Source organism: Chamaea fasciata, unplaced genomic scaffold (assembly GCF_029207755.1).
Source record: "Chamaea fasciata isolate MVZ Bird 193981 ecotype frontalis unplaced genomic scaffold, bChaFas1.0.hap1 SCAF_3, whole genome shotgun sequence".
Classification (NCBI taxonomy): domain Eukaryota; kingdom Metazoa; phylum Chordata; class Aves; order Passeriformes; family Sylviidae; genus Chamaea; species Chamaea fasciata.
The window spans coordinates 11,267,926-11,283,570 of record NW_027094088.1 but is presented as its reverse complement, the minus strand read 5'-3'; the positions used below and the strand labels follow the sequence as shown (position 1 = coordinate 11,283,570).

Genomic DNA, 15,645 nt, shown 5'->3' with positions numbered 1-15,645 from the left:
CAAGCCCCAGAAGAACATCCTAGAAGTCAGGTAATGGAACATCTAACACAAACACCCTGAAAGCAGATTACCCTGGGAATGTAGGTTAGCCTGAATGTGTGGTGGAAAACGCTTGAGAGGAAGGATAATGGAGCTGTGGCTGTTTTTGTTTCGAATGCTTAGGCTGTGCCGATGCTGAGAGAGGCCCTTCCAGGAGAGCATGGGGATGAGCCACCTGTCCAGAGTGATGAATCCTCTCTCAGCCTGCCATCAATCCCAACCAATGGCAGGGAAGGAAAGCAGGGGGAACTGGCACGGAGAGAACCAGGTAAAGGGGTGTTCCAGCTCTGGCTGCCACTCCAGGTTCCTGCTCTGGACATAGGGGAGTTCTGTCCAAATCCCCAGGGGACTGTGCAGTAGCTGCTGGCAGATCAATGGACATTTGTAATGGATTTGGGGGATTTTTCTAAATGTCTTGGTATCACTTGTGGTTCTGGCAACTTCCCAAACCAAGTGATGCCTGTGGTGGTGGGTTTTTCTGCAGAAAAGGAAAGGCCAAGCCCTGTGGCCGCTGTAAAATGGATCAGTGAGTTCTGTGTGCACATTTACAAAGCATCTCCCATTTAGGAACTGGGAGATATATTTGCTGCCTCTTGTGTCAAAGCCAGACCACAGGAGGAATTGCCAAAATGAAAGGGTTCATGTGCGGGGCCATTTCCCAGCTTGGGATGTGCCAGTATCGGGGAGAGCCCAGCTAATTCTTTTACACAGGGAGGGAATACACTATTCCAGTGATGGCAGCTCACTTGCTCTGCTCCTGGAGCACCCCTTCCATTGGAGTCTGGCAGCAGCAGACAGTTAGGCTGCTGTGCTCTTTGCCTTTGTATTTGCATTTGCAGCAAATGCAAACAGGCTGCCCCAGGCTCCAAAATCCACACCATTCTTATGTGCAAAGGTGACCAGACTTTGATTTAAGCTAATTTCCTGCAGTGGGTCTGGCACATGCCACCACTGCTGGACATTGCTGCCGGTTGTTTGTTTCCCAAATCCATTGGGTCTTCAATTCCTCAGGACATTTGGTTGGCTTGTCCTTCTGTGAGAAAGCTACAGAGAGCCAGGGTGGCAAGTTCCCAGTGGGCGCTGCTTTTAAAAGCGGTAATGGATAGTTTAGATCAATAAACAAGAGATAACAAAAGTGGGAAATTAAAGGGAGTAGGGCTTAAAAGCAAACAAACCGGTCTGATGGCTGCTGCTTTGAAATGGTTTCATTACAGTGTGTTCACATCCAGAAGTCACAGGCTGGAGTGAAGATGAGAGCGGGCAAGAAAGTGTGGTGGGAAAGATTCCCATTACAGGTGGAAGGGGTGGCTGCATATTAACCTTGGGCCCAGCATTCGACTGGGTTATGAGCAAACCCAGTCGCTCGCCCTGAGCGCAGATTAAATGTCACATCACAGAGTCCACATTGGCAGAAACAAAGGTGGGGAGCACGGCGCATCTTTAATTCCTTGTAATCATGTTCCATGTTTGCACCGTGTGAATATCCTCTCTGTGAGCCCTTCAGGGCCTGCTGTTGGTGTTACGGGGGTCAGTCTCCGTGGGGAAGATCCAGTAATTATATGGCCAACTCCAGAGGCTGCTGGTTTGATTCTTTCCGTGAGTAATTGACTGGGGATCATTAGAATAAGCGTGGGGCAGCTAGGAGCCTCCTCTCTGCCTCCTGTACCGAAGCTGCCTGATAACAGTGGCTCCCTCCAGCCAGTGCCATCACTGAGACTTCCCGACCTCTCCTGGCTCTCTTGCGGAGCAGACATGCAAGTGCTAATGTTTTCTGTGTGAAAAAATGCCAAGAAGCTCCTCAGCCAAACCTAGTAATTCCAGTTCCAGCCCATCCCTTATGAAGGAGCTGTCTCTGCTGTTCCTCTGTCTCCAGGAATGAGGCTTCTCACACCTCACTTGAAAGCCAAGCTGCTCCTTTCAGACATGATTCATCTTCAGCCTGTGATCTTCTGGTTTGAAACACCAGAAGCCTTTTGGGGCTTTGGGGTTTGATGGACTTCACTGTGAGAGCTGTGTGGATGCACTTCCAGGCAGTCTTTAGGATGGCACTTCGGGAATGAACCAAACTGGAGTTTTGGTTCAATTTTCTTTTACTTTTGTTACATAAAAAGAGAACCAAAATATTTATTTACTTGAATATTCCAGGAGTATTTGTGTTGGTTCTTTAATGCCCTGTCCAGAGCTTGTGGGAGGCTGCCTGTGGATAATGGGCTTTAAAGGGATCGTACCTGGTGCACAGCTCACCCAGAGAGGAGCTGGCTGATAACAGCAATCTGCTTCGCTACCAGGTTATGTGAGGATACAGTGGAGAGTGGGGCTTGTTCTCAGCTCCTCTGTGGATGCTTTGTTTTTTATCAGGAAAGATGCGTAAAAGAAATCGTTCAGCTCTTCGGCTGTTCCTGAGGTAGGCAAATAATGCGAGATTAAAAAGGATAAACCCCATTATTTCTCATTTTGCTGGATGACTGTTTAAGGGTCTCATTTATGAGTAGGAAATTGCTGATTTTATTGAACGGGCAAGTTTGTTAAATCTTTAACAAAACCAGATTCTCTCTCTCCCCTTCACTTGTCTTTGATTTGAGCACGTGTCTTATAAAGCTGTAGAGGATTTGGATAAAAAATGGTGTAACTGCTCCACTCATTGGGCTCAGCTTTACAACAGCTGGAATGTCACTTCCAGCTGCTCTCCAGGTCTAAAATCTTCTGTAGGAATAATGAGGAGAAGTGCTATTACAAGGAAAAAAATTAGCCCTTCTTTATGTATTATATGGGAACATAAAGGAGCACAAGCTGGATTCTGCCTCACTTTTCAGGCCACCTTTAATATGCCAACAATCTTGCCACCACTTTTCCCACACCCACATGTGAGGTCCTCCTTTGGGGATTCCGAGGTGCTGCTTGGAGTGCACCAATCAAGGCATTTAATAAGTCTCAGTCAATCTTTTGCTCTGTTTGATATTGTTTGATATGTTTGGGATGGAGCAAGTTCCTCGGGCCAGTGCCAGGTTGGAAACTGCACTTAAGTCAGTCTGGATGATGCCATCCAACAGCTCATGTTGGACACTTAAGTTCCTCAAAGACCTTGGAGTCTTTCTGGAGTTGTGAATTCTGGGTGGAAATTCTTCGTCCATCTTTAAGCAGAGGCAGCAGCAGCCTGAGTGCTGGTTTTGGGCGAGGCCAATGCCATGAAGTGTGACACATCATGGGAAAGGGGGTGTAATTCTGGTTTTTTTACCCCCTTTATCTTTTTTCCCCTCTCATTCTTGATTTCTCTGTCCTCCTGGGCAGGCTCTGGCACCTCTTTGGTGGAAGTGCCTGAAACTGAGCAGGATTTTTGCCACTGCAATCCAAGTGCAGAAGGGACTGGCAATGTGCAGAGCCAGTTAGGAAGTGGAGAATCCAGTGTGGTCAGAAGTACTGAATTGTCTTGGGTTGGGACATTGGTCACAAGCAGGGCTTAGTTATAGTTTCAGTGCTGCAGATAAAAACATATATATATATAAAATATATATGCAAAGCAGCCTTTTAAAGTGGTATTTGTGCTTGAGCATCGTGTGCTTTGGAAACGAAGAAAAAGATGAGCAATTGTCTGACTCCAGTAAATGAATCCATTTGCCTCTTGTTTTTTTTTTTTAAATCAATCTTTACAGAATGGAAATGAGATCCACAGAGCAGGGGGAAAGGGAAGAAAGGAAAGTGAGGATAAAAGGTTCTGAAATAGTTGGGTGTTTGGCTGTTTAAGTCATAAAAATCTCAAGATACATGTTTAACTTGATTTTTATAGAATTTATTAATTTTTGTCTAATTCAAGAGAATGGTTGAAAACACAGAGGTATCAAATAATATTGGCAGAACTGTAACATTCCAAAATATTCTACATTTAAGGGGAAGGAGAAAAAAAATAACCTTTTTAATCAATGTAAATGGGAACTTGGAAAGTTCATAGTCCCTGTTTTTCCTGCACAGGTGCTGATTGTGGCCACAACAGTCCAAAAGGAAGTGACAGCCTGAGAACGCATTTGGAAAGCAGCTCCTTGTCGGATGGAAGCGTTCCTCCCTTCTCTGGGTAAGGCTTTAACACTGCAAATGATTCTATGAGGGAGAAACCCCAGCAGAAAAGGACTGAAGCTCCTCTGATTTGTTTTTGTATTGGACCAGGGTTAAGGTTACTGTTTCTGTAATCAAACACTGCAGGTTTGGAATACCTCAGGGTATGAGCTCCTCCTTTCTTTTAATCCTCCTACTCCATGAATTTTTAGGCTGCTGTGGGTGAGGCCAATTCTGATTCTGCAACTGCTATTAAAAATCATAGAATTTCTATAGTTCAAGCACATTAAATACGAGCTGTAACCCAGCATCAATAACTGGCGTTCCTGCTTTTGGTGGGATTAATTCTTGCCATCTTAGGTTCAATTGTTTTCTCTTTTCCTATTTTTCTGGAACTTTGAGAATGATAAGCCACATTATCCTGCCTTGTGCTATGCAATGCAAGGGTGTTCCTGTAGATGAGTTTTTGAAATGTTACATTTTAGCCCTTCCCTGAAGCCTGGGACAGCAGGAAGGGCAGGATAGGGTCTTGAGAACTTACGGGATCACTGTGGCTGAATAAAAGTAACTATCTTTTATTTAAAAGAAAACCTCTCCAAGCTAAACCCCATTGCTGCTGCACTGCTGGCCAATCGTGCCTGCAGCCGCTTCTGCCTTGGTTAGATCCTGTACTTCTTTTTAGCCTTTTTCTTCTTTTTCTCCAATTTTGATTTCTATTGGATTTCAAATAATTCCCTGGTCTATAATTCCAGGCCTCTCAGTGCTCAGCACCAGCACACTTTGTGCAGGGATATGTGATGATGCTGCTTTAAAAAACCATGGTAATAAATCTGTAAGTCAGTGTAAGAGTTAGTTTTTGAAAATGGCTCAAAGCCACGGAAGGGTTTGGGAGCAGCCCTGGGCACTGGCTGGCACAGAAAGGAGGAAGAGGCAGAGCTGTTTGCGGCCAGGCTGTGCCATGCCGTGCCATGGTTCTGAGGCACTGCAGCTCTGCTCCCAGCAGCTACTCCTCAGGCTTTATTGCTTTCACAAGTGGTCTCAAACCCACTACTTGAGAATAAACATCCCTGCGAGCTCAGCCATGGCACTTTATAAATTCTCCTTTGCTGCGTTTTGTCACTGAGCTGATGAGTGACCTCGGCGCAGACCCCGCCAGACCGGAATAAAAACCGTGGCTCCTCTGATGTCCCCCAGACAATAATTATCATGTGCCAGTTAAGCCCAAACTACAGCTGAGGGATTTTACTTTAAAGCGGAGGCTCGGGCGCAAAAATGCATTTATAGCTCTTTGTCTGGCACCTCATTATGTGTGGGCCTGATTCATTAAGTAATTGGTTTGCAGTTGTTTACATGAGTATTAAGGCTTTCTATTCAGCAGCCTTTGAGATACACATTGTGCAAATGTTGCATGTTATGAATGCAGAATGAGGGGCCGGGGCCTGGCCCTATTGGCTAAACACTGCGCACTGTTGAAAAGCGAGAGAAAGAGATTGGGTGCTGCTTTGCATAGCAATGACTTTCTTAATAAGCTTTACAGATTGATACACACAAGCTATAAAAGATGCAAAGAGATACTCTTAGCACATTTATCCATGCTCGTTTCACTATTATGGGCCTGGAGAAGGGAAGAATTGAGGGCTTTCATACTTGGGTTTTCAGTGCGTGTCTTCAGTGCATGAGACTTAATAGAATCCGATGTTTATTGTATTATAAATCATGGGGAAGTAGGCAGATCTGCAACAGTTTATTATTAAAGATTCTTTCAATGTAAATCTTTTTCTGCCATTGTATTTCCTACAGCAAAATCATTTTGTGGTTGAGTGGGGATGAAAGGCATAATGTACGACGGAGTGAGTCTTAATAGGAAGCTGCTCTCTGAGTAAAGACCACTTGTTCCCTTTTGTTCAACAGTGCATGCCAGAGCTTCCTCTTCTCCCAGAAATGCCGCCTGCTCTACCTCCAGCAAGGAAACCACTTTTCCCTGGCTCCTTTACTTTCCCAGGGGAATATTTCAATGCATGGAGATCCACCTTTGGGTGGGATGTCAGGGTGCTGCAGCAGGCGAGAGGGCATTAAATTACATGGTCCTGTGGGGAGAAGGTATCAGAAGTCAGGGCTGAGGCTGCCAGCAAGCGCGGGCGGGTGGGCAGCGATGTGTGTGGCATTCCGGGGGCCTGTAGCGATGGATGCAGCCAGTGGAGGTCACTCGCTTTCTGGGAATTCCCCATTTTGGATGCAGGCGTTTTATTTTTCTTTGACTTGTTTGCGCTGTCTTGTTTCCAAATAATCTGGAGATTAAAGGTGCGTTATCAGCTGAGAACCAACGCCTGCTTTGGATTTGTCAGGATACCAACACGGTGTAAAGTATTTCAAACTTTAATTAATCTGCTGGAAAGACTCTCGGGGGGGGGTCTCTGAAGCCTGGTTTTCAGTCCTGTTGCCCAACACAGCTGTAGTGACATGCAAATAGAAGTTGGCAGAGTCGAATTCATCTCTTAATCGTTCCAGGGCCTGTTGGCTTTGGCCATCGGGGGGCACTCGGGATCTGTGCATCCCCCACTCTCCGTTCCCGAACCAGTCCCGACAACAAAAACTCTGCTATGCTCTGAGGAGAAATCCCAGAGCTTTGGGGCTGGCAGTGCTCAGGATGTGTACAAATGCATTTTCCTTGGAAATCCCGGAAAAGTGCCATCTCATCAGTCTGGTCTCCTGGGAGGTGCACCCAGAAACCAGGCAGGATCCGATGGTTTTATCCCCATGATGTACTCCCAGACATAAAATGGCTTCTGTAAGAAGCTGACTGAAAATTCCAGCAGGATTCTCTGTCGTTCCAGCTGTTTGTGTGAGCTTTGATTCCTTTGCCTGCACCCCCAGCTGCTGCAGAAGCAGAGCTGTTCGGGTGGCAGCGCCCAGCCAGGTTTGTGGGGAGAGGCACCAACATCTGCCAGCCAAGCACAGAGGGAACAGTGGATTTTTTGGCACTGCCCCTGCTCTCCTGCACAGCTTCCTCACAGTGCTGTGATGCATCTTTGTGTCAGTGAGGTTTTTTTTCTTCAGCGTGGTGAATCCAAACAGAGAGTGGTCTTAGACACAGCTCGATAGAAATCTTTGTGTCCTAAAATAAGGGTCATCCTACTCACAGTGTATTTACTGAAATTCAGTGTTATTATTCCAGCTTTGGCATGATGAATGGGCTTTTTAGTTTATACTGCCTATGTGACACTGTGCAGAATATGTACTGTAGATACTTGGTTTTCCAGGGTGGGAAAATCCCTTGGCGTTTACGATTTCCCACATTTTTTGGGTATCTTTTTTGCTTGACACTAAAATGTAGAAGTTCAACAGGTGCTTTAGCAAGAAGACCCTCAGGCCACAGTAAATGTTTTCTGCTGTTTCCCAGCAAGCCCCCTTGATTAACTTGGCTCTTGTTGTCCTGGCATTTTCCTCTTAATAATAATTTTCTTTACAGAGGAAAAAATATTTTCTTGGAGCTTTTTCATTCCTTACTGTTGCAGCATATTCAATACAAAAATCCTGTTTCATCAGAGGAGTTGAGAGATTAAAAGGCTCTTTGAAGTGAAACTGGTTTGGGTTTTTGTTTTGTCAGAGCCTGGGTTCAGTCTGGAATTATTTTAGGGAAGAAGCAAATGTGTCCATGGATATCGGAGGGTCATGACAGGGGATTAGTGGAGGTGCTGGAACTAGCCTGGCTCCATTTATAGCCCGAAAATGTCTCAGCGGAGGTCTGTGCCCATTGTGTGCTGCGGCTGCTGGGTGAGTGCTGCCACGGCCAGGGCTGCCGAGGGCAGCTGCTGTGTGATGTGGAGGTGCCACTGCTTCTCCCCAGCTTTGCACACCTCACCCCTGCAGCATTACCCAGGCTTGGTCACTGGGAGCTGCTGTTCCCCCTCTGGCCTTTCTGATGTCCTCGCTCTGTTTTCCATATCTGCCCGGCATTTCCCTGTGCTGACAGCTCTCCTGCTGAGCCTTTGCTGCCACCCTGTCCCCATCTCCCTTCTCTGGGATGGCTGGGCTCTTTGGGAAGTGAACTCAAATCCACACCTGGTGGGTTAGCCCCAGGAAGATGAACCTCAGGGAACAGATGGTGTTCGGTAGAACACAAACATCTTTCTCCCTTGCTCTCCTGCCAGCTCTGATCTTTCTCTTCATGGGAAGCTGGGGTGGGCAGTGGGAAGGTCTCCAGATGTTCCTAGAGCCATTGTGGTCCTTTCTCCATGGATCCTTCAGCTGGATCTGGAGAACCAAGCCCTGGCGACATGGGCAGTCCTCTCTGGTGACCCTCAGCACTGGACCCAAAGCACTGACTTGCTGGTGTTTGTTGTGGGGTTGAACCACAGAGAGAAGTAGAACAGAACTGACAAACTCAGTTGTCAAATGGCTTTTGTGAGAAGCTAACTGAAAATCCCAGGAACCCCATGCTCCCCTCCCAGCAGCAGGTCGGGATGTGGTCAAGGGGAAGCAGTGGCTGCTGCCCCCAATCTCCTCCTCAGCTACTTGAAATGGTTCCTGTGCCAGCATCCACAGAAGTAGCCTTGCCAGCTGCAGCTCAGCAACAAGTGGTTTCCTGTTCCACACCCTGAGGAAAACAGCCTCTTGACTACATTTTATGAACTGAGCCTGGGATGTGTGGAGCACCTCCTGGGAAGTGCTGAGGACCAGGAGATCTGACCAAAGGGAGCAGGAGCTCGAGGTGTTCAGCAGGATCAGCCCAGAGGCTCCAGCTTTAAATCCTCTCTGGGTATCCTGTCGAATGAAGGCCTTTGAAGGAGAAGCGAGAGTATGAGGCAGTGTGGAGTTTTGCTTGGAATAAAGGGGAAAGGCAGTGGGATGGCGCACTAAAGGAATGTTGGAAAAACCTTTGAAGCCAAACAGTTTAAAGTTTTTTACTGAATAAGGTCATAATGAGTTACTGTTAGTACTGTTAGTACTGTTAGTACTCTGCTAGAGCTGCCACTTGGTACTAGCACTTCTGCCTTGGTTTGGCACCTTGGTGGAACTTGGGCTGTGTTTAATATTCTGGGAATTTCTGTCCAAAAAGCAGGAGCCTTTGGAGAGGAAACAGGATTTAAACAGTGGGAGCTTTCTCTGGGCTAAAAGGAAGAGTGGCTGCACCACTGGTAGCTGTAATGTGTGAAACTTTAAATGTGGCTTTCCATCTGCAATCCCAAATTCTGACTCAATACTGAGGGTAATGCAAGCAACGAATCATCCCTGCTTTTTTTGTCTCCTTCACAAATGCCTCCACAATAGTGGAATATTTGCAACTCCCCACTTTAGGCACCTCTGTATTGGATGCCACCTTTTTAAATGAAATGCAGCAAATCACAGACATTTCAGAGAGTCCTGTTGTGACCACTTCAAATTGCACCTTGACATTGGCTTATATTTCACTGGTTGACCCAGTGATGTCCCAAATATCTCCTATTTGATCTTCCTTATTAAAATCAGCTGAAGCTTTATTTTTGGAGCTTCTTGCAGGACTGCTGCTGTAACAGTTAATTCTCCCCCCTGTGCGATTATTCCCCAGCCCCAACACAATGCACGCGCTGCACACAAAAGATCAAAATGATTCCAGCTTGTTTGAGAGATTCAAAAGGGCCTGTGATGCTCCAGACACAAGAGCAGCCATTTAGCAGAGCAGGCGCAGGCTGCACACACATCAAGGTAGATCAAAGGCAGCTGAGACTACACATTGCCATGGGGCTGGGGGACAGCACCTGGACCTGGAGGAGCCCGCAGGGAGGAAGTGCAGGGAGCAGCACTGGGGGAGATTTGTTTTTGTTTGGATTTTGTCTTTCCATACTTTGCATGCTCTGAAAGTCGGCAGGCCCTGCTCCTCTGTACCTTAACTCAGTGCTGGTGTAAATCAGTGCTGTTACCAGGGAATGACTCCAACAACAGCTGGACCAGTGTCCCTCCTGCACATGAATTCCTCCAATTTTTAGGTGAAGAAGTCCATGATTAAACAGTTCTTTGAAAAAAAAATAGTTACAGAAGTTACTGGACTGTTGTTTTTTTAAACCATTTCACAGTATTTTTTTAAAAATTCACTTATGTTTTTTAAATTGGAGACATTGCACTGATTAATTGAAATGTTTTACAGGACTGAATTGCGGAAGGAAACAGTAACTGCCATAAAATCCAAAGGTAAGAGACAAATGTTATGCTACTGCAAGTTAGTGTTTTTCTTGTTAAATTTATACCATAGAAGCCCTCCCAGAACAACATTATGACCTTTACAAAGCACAGAGAAGGGAAAACGTGGAATTTCCCTGTCTTCTGTGGGAGCCAGCAGGGAGCTGAGGATGACAGATCCTGGGCAGAGAGGAGGTGTTTGTGGGGCGGGTGGTGTGGAACAGATTGGGATCTTTGCAGGATTTAATCCAACACCAGTGAACGGCAGGTGCAGGGAACCTGGAGAAGGAGAAACCTGTGGGTTCCTTGGTCATCCCTGTGACCTGAGACGTGGGTGGGTGCAGCTGGATGGTTTTGTCTGTGGTCAGTCTGGTTTTGTTCTGAATTGGTGTCTGGGCCCTGTGTGTTTTCGCTGCCCACGCATTCCAGTTCCCCCTTTACCTCCTGCAAGGCCCGCTGGGGCCTGCAGCCATGTCTGATGGAGCCTTCTGCCAGTGAGTCAGTGCTGGGAGCCAGGATCTCTCCACCTGAAGCCCTGCTCTGGGTGCTGGCAGTCCGGAATGGTCCAGTTTTAGAGGTGTGGCATTGAACTGAGGTATGGATGCCATCAAAGATGGCTTCTTTGGTGGTACTTGAAAGGCTCTGGCATCCCCGGACCCTTTCCTGTCTCAGAGCCATTCAGCATGGGAGAAAGCACAGGGCTCTTTCATGTTCCCAGTGGAGTGCAGCCATGCTGCCCAGGGGGCCGGGGATGGAGGATGAAAGATGCAGCTGCTGCATTTGTAGATAAGGTGTTCATGGAGCTGGTGCCGTCAGAGGCACCAAAGTGCCTCAAACACGAGCCACAGTGTCTTTGTGAGCGCGACAGCCTTCCTCCTACCGCTGTCCCTGGCTGAGCCCTGGGCCTCATCCTGGCTGCCTTTGGACAGCCAGAAGCCTCTGGATTTGGTGGGAACAAGACAGCATGGCTCTGTCAGCCACTGTGGCCCTGACTTCATGTACCACGCTTCCTGCTCTGTCCTATCCATTCGTCAAAAGAATTCACATCTCAAGAAATCTCTCAGGCAATCTGAACTGCCGTGGGATTCTGCTTCTGTCAATGAAAGGGTTTGCTGATTCCCAGAGCCTAAGGTTTAAGCCATGTGCTCTACTGAGATGAGGCCTGCCTGGATCCAATCTGGTCTCAAAGTGGTGATTTTTCACTTGTGACGTCATTGCCATTTTTGTGCCAACTCTGTGATGTCATGGCCCGCTGGTGACTTCACCACAAGGTCAAGTAGTGAGGAGAAACGGGAAGAGAATAGACAAAGCTGCAATTCAGGCAGCATCTGGTCAAGTAAATTGCTTGGAGTGGAAATGTTCTGCCTGGCTACCTTGCGGCACAATGGAGTGGGAGTGCTGAATGAGGCCACTGTCCAGCACAGCCACTCCACTGCCAGACACCACACTGGACACGCACACCTGAGGCTGGGGCTCCCAATTCCCAGCCCTAAGTCAGCTTCGGGAGAGCTGTCCCATGCTTATCGCTGTGACAAATGGCATGGCCACAGAAAAGGTTTTACACTTCTCCTTTCTGTCTCCTCACCCACAGCGTTCTGGGGCGAATCTGATGATAGCAGCTCCGAGCTTGAGGCTGCTTTGCGCCCACAGACCCACAGTGCAGATTCAGATGACTTCGACGATGTCTATGACTGAGATTCTCTCACTGGTTTTTGGGAAGGAAGAAACAAACTGTATTTTCTTTTACACAATGAGTGTGCCACAGGCTGAAGTGCTGCTTGTCACTTTATTGGCAAGGAAAATTTAAATACTAAATAAACATAATGGGTCCTATACATTGTCTATGTGCTCTCTCTGACTGGCAGTGTTTTCCTGCTCTGACAGGAATCTGCTCTGTGACAGACCCCTCCTGAGGCTTGTGGCATCCCAATATTGGGACTCCAGCGCTAGACGGGGTTTGGGAAGCAGACAAGCATTATGGGTATGCAGACAGGCGCTGCTGGGGTGGACTAGCATGTTTGATCTTTATCTTCTTCTGCAACAGATCAAGAAAAAGAAATGCATAAAATATCCACTTGTAATTCAGCACATTTTGGAACAGAGAGGCATTTACATGTGGCAAGCCCTAGTGCTTTCCTGCTTTTCCCTGCTTTGTGAAATTTGTGCTGGTGTTGCTGTGTGGACATCACAGTAATTGGATGACTCCAGGAGCTTCATGCATTTTTAATTTCCTTCTTTTAATTCCTTTTATCTAAAATTAAATTCATTAAACATGAGATTTTTTGGGGAGGGAGAAACCAGGGGACATGTTAAAGCTGTTCATAAATGACAACAAGTTCAAAAGCAGAAAGCAGCATCCCAGTTGAGCTGTGCTATGCTGCAGCCCCATGTCTCCCAATACAGGCACCAAGTTCTGCACCCCATCCCTCAAAACCCAGCTAGAAATGGGAACATTCAGTTTAGTAAGAGGAACGTGCAGGCTGAGAGCTCAACAGCATGAAATGACTTGCAGAAGGCTTGGAACTGAGCAGGAACCCTTGGCACTGCCGGCTGCTGTGGGTTTCAGTCTGCCAGTGTTCTGGGAACTGGGAACTAGGAAATCTGCTGCACCAAGGATGGAGCTGGGTGACCAGGGCTGACATCCTGGCCTCAACTAAACAACTGCAGCAACTGACAGAACAAGAGGACACCGTCTTAAGATGTGCCAAGGAAAATATAGGTTGGATATTAGGAAAAAATTTCTTATGGAAACAGTGATAAAGTACTGGAATGGTCTGCCCGGGGAGGTGGTGGAGTCACCATCCCTGGATGTGTTTAAAAAAATCCTGGATGTGGCACTCAGTGCCATGGTTTAGTTAAGGTGGTGTTAGGGCATGTTAGGGTTGGGCTCAATGACCTTGAAGGTCTCTTCCAACCTAGTGGTTTTGTGACTAAAGCCAGACTTTACTGAGGGCTTTAATGTCCTTTTTACCACCTGACTCCCCATGTCCTGTGGGACTGCTGCCTGCAGAGAAGGCCCTGTGCTGTGGGGTGGGCACGTTGCTCAAGGCAGTATGTGGAGAGGAGGAGCAGCCCCACTGGAAAAATCCAGCAGCCTGCGCTGCCAAGTAATGTTGCCTCAGCAGCACAGTGTCTTTGCAGCTCTGAGCTCCTCCTGAGTGACTCCAGGCTCCTGATGTCAGCCCACTTTCTGTCTGCTGCATGACACCAGTCTGTAAGGCTTTCCACTGCTGCAGTCCAGCTCAGCCCTGACAGCAGCCTGTGACAGGTGACAGATGGCTGCGGAGCTGTGCACAGGCAATCTCTGCCTCTTGGTGTTGGAGCGATAGCTGGGTTCCTTCAGAGCATTATTTATGATACTCTTATTGTGCACAGACTCATTAGATGCAAAACATCCTGCCAGTCAACTTCTCTGGGCTCCTTCACAGCTGTCACGCAGGCAGCCCAGCGCTGGTGGCAGGTGACACTGATGGACAGGGGGACTGGAATCAACACAGCCTGAACAGATTCCCATCGGCATGCCACTCATCTGAGGAAATGCCCAAGTGAGAAGCCTTCCCTGCTTCTGCTGAGGGTGCGCCACTCTGTGCTGTGTTCATGGAGCACAGTTGGCAGGTGAGACCTGGGCTCACAGCCTGGTGCAGCTGCTGATGCTCAGACCAACTTTTCAAAGAATTGTCTGCTGCAGTATTAATTTTTCCAGTGCTTGTTTACCCAAGTAATTATAAGATAAGACCATCACATTTCATTTGCGTCCGCCAGCCTTCTGTTTTCTTCAGCATTATCAGAAAAACAACTGATTGCCCATCAATACAAACAAAATGTTCATGCTAAGCTGCCGTGCTCCCTACAAAATTCCAGGAGGAGAAGCACTACAATAGGAAGCTTCAATCAGGGAACGTTTTGTAAGGAACAGATAAAGGACAATCTTCAGCTGATACCACAGGTGTGGTGCCACTACAAAGTTGCGGAGGAAATTTATTCAAGTCACAGATTTTATTGAGAGCAATGACAACAGAAAATGGCTTAATGACAGCCAAGTGAGGATAAGAATAATGAAACACACAATATTGCGTTAATTTGTTCTACATAGAATTAGTCAGGTACCAAGGTTCCCCTCCGCTCCCCAAATCGGCAGCGTTGACTCCACAAGCACTGCTGAGATTTTTTAATTTTTGTTAATGACTTCCAGGCTGCTGTTCCCTGTTCTCGGCCCTGTGGCTGCCCTGCTAAGGGAGCTGGTGTGCGGCAATGGGACACGGCAGAGCAAAACCTGTCTCATGTTAATCCTGTTTAATTCCTGACCGTTTAATTCCATTTCACTACTGTCAAATGGCCATAAATTAACAGTATTTGCTTATGCCATGGGTAGAGCAAGGGGATGGGGGCTCTTTGCCTTGTACCACTCTCACAAATCACGTGGAGCCATTTCCCACTGGAAATGTCCCCTCAGAAGGCACAGAGCAGCCATGCCCTGAATTGCTTCTGTTGCCAAATGCAGGATAAGTCAAAATTGTCTGAAGTAAGGATGTTCTTTAATGTATGATCTTTGTATACATTCACACAGAGACCTGATTAGTGCATCCCTTCCTCAAGGACACCCTGGAACTACCAAGCTTTAAGGATGTAGTAAATCCAGATGTTGATGCCTATGTGTACATTCTTAACTTAGCAAAACACGCAAATTCCGTGTATCCTATAGTTGAACTATGTTCATTGTAACACTAAAACTCACACCTACAAGGGAAAAAGAGGTGCAGACCCTTCCCCTGAGCACGTGGAGAGTTGGCTGGGGTTGCGTAACTCATGTGGAAATCACTGATCAATCCTGAAAGAGGGGCTGTGCTTGGGAAGTTGCCAACGCTGGATTTCTGAGTATAAATAACGGTGCTGGAAGTCTGGTGGTTGGGCTGGATTTAGGGAATACACAGAGCACACAGCTCGTGCAGTGCTGAAATAAATTATCCATGTCTATAAATTATTGATTTGCTGGGAAACGCTGCCTAAAGCACCCCACCTCACTTTAACAAGGTGCTAAGGGAGCGTGATTCCTGTTAAACTGCTTGTTTATGGCTGGTTTTGAAGGCAAGCTGTCACACCTTGTGCCTTGGCTGAGTGTGAGTACAGCTGTGAGCCTGTCTCAGGAGTTAGCTTTCCCTCAGGCTTTGCTTTTCCTCCTAGATATCACTTTTGTGCCCTCAGACTTTGCTTTTCCCTTCTGGGTGTCCCTTCTGGGCACCAGGAGCTGCCCAGACACGTTTGGGCGGGGGCGAGTTGTCCCCTCAGGCCGCCATGCGGCGCCTCAGCCAGCACCCAACATGGCGGCGGCACCGCCCGCCCGCCTCACGTGACTGCGTGCCCCCGACCGCCCTCCCTTCCCGGCATGCCCCGCGCCGCCCCCCG

General features: G+C 47.4%; 1 protein-coding gene across 4 annotated transcripts in view; it reads left to right on the top strand.

Moving 5' to 3' along the window:
* Positions 1–12,075, top strand: part of KIZ (kizuna centrosomal protein) — a 28,298-nt gene extending 16,223 nt beyond the window's left edge. For all 4 annotated transcript variants that reach the window (XM_066178002.1, XM_066178001.1, XM_066178003.1 and 1 more), the window contains 4 exons: positions 163–307; positions 4,006–4,105; positions 10,211–10,254; positions 11,834–12,075. In XM_066178002.1, the coding sequence (XP_066034099.1) occupies positions 163–307; positions 4,006–4,105; positions 10,211–10,254; positions 11,834–11,937 (393 nt within the window). In that variant the 3' untranslated portion in view covers positions 11,938–12,075. The remainder of the gene's footprint in view (positions 1–162; positions 308–4,005; positions 4,106–10,210; positions 10,255–11,833) is intronic.
* Positions 12,076–15,645: the final 3,570 nt, after the last annotated feature.